General features: G+C 33.3%; 1 protein-coding gene and 1 long non-coding RNA gene across 2 annotated transcripts; both read left to right on the plus strand.

The window, feature by feature from the left end:
* Nucleotides 1-1,902: 1,902 nt before the first annotated feature.
* LOC110109012 lies at nucleotides 1,903-4,144 on the plus strand. The gene is made up of 3 exons (XR_002304526.2): nucleotides 1,903-3,399; nucleotides 3,491-3,582; nucleotides 3,684-4,144. It is a non-coding gene; the product is annotated as an uncharacterized LOC110109012 (long non-coding RNA).
* A 1,225-nt stretch (nucleotides 4,145-5,369) lies between these two features.
* Nucleotides 5,370-7,058, plus strand: LOC110109055 (calcium-transporting ATPase 5, plasma membrane-type-like). Its single transcript, XM_020839950.2, has 8 exons — nucleotides 5,370-5,378; nucleotides 5,583-5,646; nucleotides 6,096-6,150; nucleotides 6,236-6,278; nucleotides 6,396-6,451; nucleotides 6,528-6,570; nucleotides 6,638-6,726; nucleotides 6,932-7,058. The coding sequence occupies exons 1-8, from the start codon at nucleotides 5,370-5,372 to the stop codon at nucleotides 7,032-7,034; spliced, it is 462 nt and encodes a 153-aa protein (XP_020695609.1). The 3' UTR covers nucleotides 7,035-7,058.
* Nucleotides 7,059-9,509: the final 2,451 nt, after the last annotated feature.

Raw genomic sequence — 9,509 nt, forward strand, 5'->3', positions numbered from 1 at the left:
TAGGCTCTAGCGCATCTAGAGATTTGGGAGAGATCGATCCTCCTCTCGAATTGAGGATCAAGTGTATCTTGCTATTTTAATCATCGTTTAGTGGAATACAAGCCTTTCTTTGAGTTTTCTATCAGATTTTCTTTGGATTAGTGCTGTTTTTCTGCTGTAAACAGCAGATCTCTGTTGTTTTCCAGCTGTGGACAGCCATTTGGCTGCTGTTTGTTCACCGATTTGGGTTAGGTTTGCTTGCGAATCAAGTATTACCTTAGGGTTACTTGCGAACTCAAGTATTTCCTATCAAATTGGTATCAGAGCATCATTTTGGACCGTTGGCAGCTGAAATCTGAAATTTCAGCGGGAGTTTCGTTTCCGGAAAAAGATCTTCGTGAATCTTGAGAAGAATGATGGCGGAAAGAAGGTTGACGTCTTGAAGGCGAAGTCGCCAATTGAAAGCCAATTTGGAGGAAAGATTCTTCAACCTTCAAAATCAAATCACCTCCAACAATGAAAGGTTGGAGGGGAAGTTCACCGCAATAAAGGAAATGTTGAAGAAACTACTTGAGATGAAAACCAATCCGGCGACATCGGAAGTAAGAGAGATCGCCGACGGCCATGCATGGGAGGAAATCCGAACCCCTTGCAGGGGAGGAGAAAATTCGGAGGGGACTTTTCTATCGCACAACAAGCCTGATGCATTCCTCCACTTCAACCATCCAACTTGAATTCTGCTGATAATATCCCCATCTATTTCACCGTCACTCTGAACAATAGATCCAAGATATCTAAAATGTGTACTCTTATTAATGACTTGATCGCCCAAAGTCACAAACCCCCCACTAGGTCTATTACTACTAAAATTACACTCCATATATTCAGTTTTAGATCTACTCAATTGAAAACCTTTAGACTCTAAGGTTGATCTCCATAATTCAAGTTTTCTTTCCACTCCCTCTCTAATCTTATCAATAAGAAGAATATCATCAGCAAAAAGCATACACCAAGGTACATCCTCTTGCAAATGTCTAGTTAGAACATCTATGACTAAAGCAAAAAGATATGGGCTTAAGGCCGATCCTTGATGTAATCCAACCAAAATAGGAAAATACTTGGTCAAACCACCTTGTGTTTGAACACAAGTAATAGCCCCAGCATACATATCTTTAATAATTTGAATATAAGCATTATTAACTCCTTTCTTTTCAAGAACTCTCCAAAGCACTTCTCTTGGAACTTTATCATATGCTTTCTCTAAATCAATAAATAACATATGTAGGTCCTCCTTGTTCTCTCTATAATTCTCTATCAAACCTCTCAATACATGTATGGCTTCCATTGTAGACCTGCCCGGCATGAATCCAAATTGATTTTAAGAAACATTAGTATCACGTCACAACCTAAGCTCCATAACTCGCTCCCATAGTTTTAAAGTATGACACATTAACTTAATTCCTCTATAATTCGCACAATCTTGAGCATCACTTAAGATTGTGCGAATTATAGAATTTACTAAATAACAAAATTCGTTTATGACCTTTAAAATTTAGATTATTTTTTACATCACTTTAATTATTATTTCTTTCAAAATTTCAACTGATATATGGATGCATATATGTATGCTAATATTTTAATTATGCCAAAAAATTTAAACCAATAAGCACGCATATCGACAACTAATCTACCTAATTTAGTATCCAAAGATGTCCCTTCTGATCGATGCTTTGTCATCAAGGATGAGATCTTGCCTTTATCTTAATTGAATTTGATTCATTAGCTTATGATATTCCCCACTGGATTCATCCGCCTATCGAACTCTTTCATACGAAGTCATATGTACTATCATTTTATATAAGTTATTAGGGATTTGATCCTTCTAGCTAATCACTTTTAATTGTAATACTGTCAAATGTTTGATCAATTTATTGTTGTAAATTAGCATCCAATTGGCATGTCCACTAAGTTTCCTATTCAATGCATTAGCCACCACATTGGACTGTATTGGATATCAAGATCATAATCCTTGATTAATTCTAATCATCTTTGTTTCCTCAAATTTAAGTCCTTATTCAAATTTAATTCCTTATTATAAAAATATATTTTAAATTTTTGTGATCAATAAATATTTCACACCTCACACTATATAAATAATGCCTCTAGATTTTCAAAGCTAACACTATTGTAGCCAACTCTAGGTCATGTGCTGGACAATTCTTCATCATTAGTGTTGATATTAAGCTCTATTAAACTATGAAACAAGATAATAATGTAGTTGGGCAGAAGTACAAGTATGTAAGAATATAAATTTTTTTGGATCCTTAAAAAACATAAAAATAAGAATATCCTTAAAATCTCTAGCAAGGCCAATACAAGCCACGAAATATGGATTCCTTCTGAGATAACCCTTCATATATAACTTTATTACTCCTTTATCGTGTTTACTCATTACATCAATTTAAAACTAGCACCCACCTCAAAGGTAAAATGTTGTAAAAAAAATTGATTTACTCATTTAAGAGGAAAAATTGAATATATCTATACTACTGTAAAATGTGAATTGTAATTCTGCCAGTAAGCGATCCTCATTTTTTTTTTAATTAAAATTAATCTGCACTGTTTGATTTTGTGCCTCTTCATATTCCTCTCCCGTCTTCCCATTTCTTTCTTCGACTTCGAGTGAGGAATTTTGAAACCATTTCTTTTTTCAGCTTCGCATGAGGAGTTTTGAAAGAGTCCCTAAAAGGACCTTCTTGGCCTTCTCCTCTCTGATAGGAAGTCAGGCTTCATGTCAGGAGTTTTGATAGAGTCGGTAAAAGGACTTTCTTCTCCTTCTCCTTTTGGATTGGAGGTTACGATGGATTCCTCCTCTCATGGTGGGAAGGAGATAACAAACTGAGTTGTTGAAATCGAAAGTCATGACGGGATTGGAAGTCACGATGAGAATTCGCTGAGAAGGTAAAGATTGTTTTCTCCTTGAATGCTTTTTCAGGATTGTAAATTCTATGTTTTTTTTTTTAATTCATTGAAACGCTTAATTAATTACTATTCGGTGATACTTAAGCTAAATCTTTCTTAAATCCTACTACCAAACAACATTAATTTGTTACAATTCGGAGAAGAGGTGTTTTGTGTGGCATTTCTTGGTGTGGTGGTGATGATATCTTCACTTAGGACTGCAACTTCGATACGAGTATATCAGAAATGGGCACAATCGTAAGCCTTGCAACAACCACCTGATTATTTATTTACTTATTTATTAGTTCATGTAAATTATATAAAAAAGCTTGAAGTGTTTTTTTTCCTTGTGTGAACTATATCTTTAGTCAAGCGAGAAAGAAGTTTGGACTTCCTGAGAAGCACAACGATTATGTGGTGAGAGCTAAGTCATTCCATAATAAAGAAGAGACTCTTCATGTAGGGTTTTTGTAGTAATATTCTATAGTATAGTGGCCACATATGTATCAGAAAGGGTACTAATGAGATTTGAGGATATCTTGGTTTATAGATACTTGGAGAGTAAGCCATGTCCAGGAACCCAGATGAGTTATATTTCAAGATGATAAGTTTGAGAGTGATTGATGGAGCACATAAACCAAAGTAATAAACCATTAACACATTATTTAATTTTATTTTTTCAACTTTTCATTTTTGTTTTGTTTTGTTGAGCTTCTTGTTTAATTATTTACACATCTTTTTAGGAGTCAAGCAAATAAGTATAGCCACGATGAACAACCCATGCTGATGAGGACTTAAGGTATTGGATATGTCATTCAAAAACTTTAGACTGAGAATAAGGTTAGTATTAGGGTAACACTCTTTTTCTAGCTAGATGAAACACTGTCATTTCAATTGCTTATTTCTTTCTTTCTTCTTTTACATAGGTTGCATTTGCTTTGGAGAAAATTGATAAGAAATATTTTTTAAATCACAGTTAAATTTGATCATTTTGATTTAATTGTGATACATAAAAAATTGATTTTATGAATGAAATTCTAACTTATGTGTTTCTTATGTGCTTTTGCTGAAACCCAAGGAAAAACTAAAGTAAAACCCGAAGCCTGAATTAAATGGTTATTCACTTTCTCCTCCAAACAAATGTGAAAAGCTATTTTCAATTCATGTTCTTTAATATCTCCTTTTCCATTTCATTTTTATTTCCTCTCTCTCAACTCCAAACCAAATGGAGCTATCCTCGGTTGTGGCAATGAAAATTTTGTTTATTAATCTGTAACAATAGAAAAAACAACTCTATTTTTTGAATGAGAATTACACTCTATACCCGATCAAATCATTAAATTTTTAACATGATCTATATTATATATATAGTTATAAATATATAATGCCCAACATATTCTTGTATGTCAATCACGTCACTCTTTTTTATAATATCATATAAAATGCGTTCAAAATGCATTGACTTTGTCGATTTTAAAAAAATGATATGTTTGAGAATCGATTAAACTAGTTAGTTATTCTGACTGATTCATCGAAATTTCCTTGAGTGGCATTCATTTTTTTGATACACTGTTAAACTGAGTATGCTACTTTTATGATCCTTGCAGTTCATTTCTTCATGAGGTGTATGATGATCAACTTTATATTAATTTATGAAAAGTGGTGGACCTTCCAACAATGTATCCATGAGTATGTTATTTTTCTCATACAATTGTAGTTTTTTAGTGAGTGAGAGTTATAGTGGGTCATTGGCAATAATGGGTCATTGATGTTGTCGTTGTATATTTCTCATCATTTAGACTAACAAGATTGTTTCAATTCTTTGTTGCCGGCGCACAAGGATCTCAAAACACCATTTTTGATGCATGGGTGCAAAGTTGCTGACGATTATGGGATTATGCTTTTGAGTTGTTTTCTTTTGTATCTTGTAGAATAGCAGTGTGGGGATTATTAAATATCTATAGTATTATTATTGCTTGCTGCAGGAGACGATTGATCAATATTTTAAACTAGCTTTGTCGCTTGAGTACTTATGATTGGGCAAAATGTTTTGGATAAACCACAAGTAGTTTTTAGCCAATTTGTTTATAAGCATGCAAAGAACTTGTCATTATTTTAAGGCCATAGCTGTAATTTTTTTGCAATAAATTTATAAGAATTAGTGGTTGGTATCTCAGATTTACTTGAACCAGGACATTTATTTCAAATGAGAAGCAGGTAATTCTAGAAGGGCTCATTGTTAGCATTATCTGAGTGCTATTTAATTGGATAACCCTATGGTGGTTCAGTAATGTAGGTTGGGTTTAGAAAATTTCATGAGAAGATTTTGTTTTTTGGAGTTGAAATCTTCTTTTCTCTATAATGAACATGGATGGGTTTTTGCCATTATATTGATTCATTTGCCTCAAATAGTGCGCATTAGTATAACGATGATAATGGTAATGGCGCTGAATGCTGATTTCATTTTCTAGGGGTATGGTTGCTTTTGGTTTTTTCTACCTTACTCTCACTCAGAGTTACATAAAGCAAAGTTAGATGTAATTATGCCTTGGAAGTTGTATTACCTGTATTGATTCTTAATATATTTTTTTGTTATTATTTTTGCTTGCTAATGTGTCTCTTCTAAATTATTTTGTGTGCAGGTGACTGCTGTGGGGATCAATACTGAATGGGGATTTTTGATGGCCAGTATATCGGAAGGCAGTGGTGAACAAACTCCATTATAGGTTTTTTGTGGCCCATTTTATTAATGTTTTGCTTATGATTATACTGATTTCCCTATGTGATTCATTTATGGTTCCTCTGAAAAGGTGCGCTTGAATGGTGTTGCTGCTTTAATTGGCACAGTAGGGCTCTCTGTTGCCGCGTTGGTTCTTGTTGTCCTTATAATCATAAGGACAACATGAACCCAATATATAATTTACATGTTTTTAGTTTTAGATCTTGCAAACTGAAGACTTTGAGATATAATTTTTAGACTCTTCATTGGTCATACAAAGAATTTTGATGGAAGTGTTCAATTTTTCAAGGGGCATACAAGTGTGAAAGATGATGTAGATGGAGCTGTTAAGATTTTGACTGTTGCGGTATGTATCCATATGAAAGACTTGGATCTTGTTATTCTAGTTACTAATTAGCCTGTAAATTATAAATAGGTGACTATTATGGTTGTTGCTGTACCAATGGTCTTCCATTAGCTGTTACATTGATGTAAGTGTTGATTGTATTCCTTTCTTGATGATATGATGTCAAGTTCTTCATGATTCTAATGGTTAATTGATTTTCCCAATTTCAGTCTTGACTACTCAATGAAGAAGATAATGGCAAACAAAGCATTGGTATGCTTCTCTTCTTATCGTTTCACAAGTTGATAGCCTCTGAAGCTGTAACGTAGCCATATGAAAGACTTGGATCTTGTTATTCTAGTTACTAATTAGCCTGTGAGTTATAAATAGGTGAGTATTATGGTTGTTGCTGTACCTAAAGGTCTTCCATTGGTTGTTACATTGATGCAAGTGTTGATTGTATTCCTTTCTTGATGATATTATGTCAAGTTGTTCATGGTTAATTGATTTTTCTAATTTCAGTCTTGCCTACTCAATGAAGAAGGTGATGGAAGACAAAGCATTGGTATGCTTCTCTTCTTATCAAACTAGAATTCTATACATTCAACTATTATTAAGTTGCTACGTTACAGCTTCGGAGCGTATCAACTTGTGAAACGATTGGATCTACCACTACCATCTGCAACGATAAAACTGGAACTCTAACATTTAATCAGGTATCATTGTCTATGCTTCCATCATATTATTGTTATTATTGTTTTTTAATTTACCTTTGGATTTTAGTTTTAGAAATTAGATAGTTTGGATTCTGATGATTTCTAGAGTGACACTGTTATTGGGAGTTGGGTAGATTAATCATATATGTTATCCTATTATAAATGGTCATCTTAAGTTCTAATTGATTTTGTGGTAATGATTCATTTGACGGTTGTGGAAGCTCATGTGGGTGGGGTAAAGCTAACTTCTCCAGATGATGGCCAAAAGTTATCATCTTCAGCATATTCTTTATTGTTTGAAAGCTTTGCATAGAATGCCAGTGGTAATGTGTATGAGCCAAAGGTAACATTTTTTTATTGAAGCCCTTCACCCTTGTTCAAATAGGTTGTCTGAGTTAGAGATCAAATGATCTATTTTTCTGATGAAAATTTTCATTTCTTTTCAAATAATTTGATAGTTGATGTCTACTTTTGCTATAATGATTTCCAACTCTATTCTGCAAAGTTTTACTCCAAATTTGTTATTTTAGGGTGCTCTATTTGTGCATTAGTAATGTATTTGTTTTCATCACCAAAATCAAACATAACTTTACTAGTTTAGTTACAGTTATTAAAAAATTTCTTTTAAATCTACATAAAATCTGCAATCTACACAATATTTTAAAGACATGTCTTTACTATACCCACCTAGTTTTAATGCTAGAAGTTCTCCTCATGTATATTTCTATTTTTTTATTTTTAATTTAACACATCTAATGTACTTACATTTATTAGTTTTTACCACTTAATCTTTCAATACTATTCATTGACAAGTTATAATTTCTTATATTCAGTATATCTTGTAGACATTAGCTTTTAGTGATTTATATAATAGATTAGATACTAAAAAGGGAGAAAGATATATGTATAAGTTAGCCAAACAAAGAGATAGGAGTAGTAAGGATTTAGTTCAAGTGATGTGTATTAAAGATGAAGATCAAAAAATATTTTTCTTAGAAGATGATATTCAACAAAGATGGATGAGATATTTTGCTAAACTTTTTAATGAAGATTGTGAAAATAAGATTGACTATAGTGACCTTAGCACCCTAAATGAAAATAAAGATTTTTGTTTTTATCGGCGTATTAGTAAAACTGAAGTTAGAGAGACTTTAAAGAAAATGAAGGGTGGAAAAGCTGTTGGACCTGATGATATTCCAATAGAGGTGTGGAAATGCTTAGGAGATGAAGGAATTTCATGGCTTACTAAACTTTTTAATACTATTTTGAAGACTAAAAAGATGCTAGATTAGTGGAGAATGAGTATGTTAATTCCTATTTTTAAGAATAAAGGTGATGCACAAAATTGTGCGAATTATAGAGGTATTAAGTTAATGTGTCAAACTTTAAAACTATGGCAGCGAGTTATGGAGCATAGGTTGCGGCGTGATACTAATGTTTCTCAAAATCAATTTGGATTCATGCCGGGTAGGTCGACTATGGAAGCCATACATTTATTAAGAGGTTGATGGAGAAATATAGAGAAAATAAGGAGGATCTACATATGATATTTATTGATTTAGAAAAAGCATATGATAAAGTTCCAAGAGAAGTGCTATGAAGAGTTCTTGAAAATGAGTAGATCTAAAACGGAATATATGGAGTGTAATTTTAGTAGTAATAGTCCTAGTGAGGGGATTGTGACTTTGGTCGATCAAGTCATTAATAAGAGTACACGTTTTAGGTATCTTGGATCTATTGTTCAGAGTGATGGTGAAATAGATTGTGATATTATCAGCATAATTCAAGTTGGATGGTTGAAGTGGAGGAATGCATCGGGCTTGTTATGTGATCGAAATGTACCCCTCAAACTTAAGGGAAATTTCTATAAGATGGTAGTGAGGCCTGCAATGCTTTATGGTGCCGAATGTTGGCCATTAAAAGAGAAGCATAATTCTTTGTTAAGTGTGGCAGAGATGAGGATGCTTAGATGGTTGAGTGGCTTTACCCTTAGAGATAGGATACGAAATGAGCATATACGTGAAAAGGTTGGAGTAGCTCCAGTAGAAGATAAGATTAGAGAGAGTCGCCTTAGATGGTTTGGTCACATAAAACGGTGGCCTTTCGATGACCCGGTTAGGAGAGTAGAGGTATTAGATTTGACTTATGTTAAGAAAGGTAGGGGTAGACCTAAAAAGACTTGGTTAGAAAATATTAGGAATGACCTTTCTTTATTAGATTTAAACGAGAATTTGACTTTTAATAGGACACAAAGGAGAAAAAGGATTCATGTAGCCGACCCCACGTAGTGGGATAAAGGCTTGATGTTGTTGTTATTGTATAATTTATTATTGGTTGAAGGCTTAAAACATAATTTGTTAAGTATAAGTCTGCTATGTGATAAAGGTTACTATGTAAAATTTTTTTCTACTAGCTGCATATTATGCCTAAATGGTAAAGACGTTTTGAATGAAAAAAAGGTAAACAATGTGTATATGCTAAATTTAAATTGCATTCAAAATCCTACTACTCTTTTTCCCTTATGGGCCTTGAGTCGCTTATGTAGCCCGGAAGGGCATTTGTGTCATTTCTTGTTATTTCATTTTGGCCTATTTATATGAGGCCTCATGCATTGTAATTTCAGTTTGGATGAAATGAAATTTACTACTTGTTCTCTTTGTGAGTTCCTCCCTCCAAGATCTCTTAGTGAGTTCGCCGGAGAAGACTAGATCTCTTTGTGAGTTCTAGTTTTCGTACTATCTAATCTTGTGGAAATTCAAGGTGAAGACAATTGAGGTTAGTAAATCTG

Source organism: Dendrobium catenatum, unplaced genomic scaffold, assembly GCF_001605985.2.
Source record: "Dendrobium catenatum unplaced genomic scaffold, ASM160598v2 fragScaff_scaffold_662, whole genome shotgun sequence".
Taxonomy (NCBI): Eukaryota; Viridiplantae; Streptophyta; class Magnoliopsida; order Asparagales; family Orchidaceae; genus Dendrobium; species Dendrobium catenatum.

Excerpts from the sequence above, each read along its gene's own strand:
- LOC110109055 (XM_020839950.2), top strand. Across the intron at positions 6,452-6,527 it reads CCATTGGTTGTTACATTGAT|TCTTGCCTACTCAATGAAGA; the intron begins GCAAGTGTTGAT and ends TTCTAATTTCAG. Across the intron at positions 6,571-6,637 it reads TGATGGAAGACAAAGCATTG|CTTCGGAGCGTATCAACTTG; the intron begins GTATGCTTCTCT and ends GCTACGTTACAG.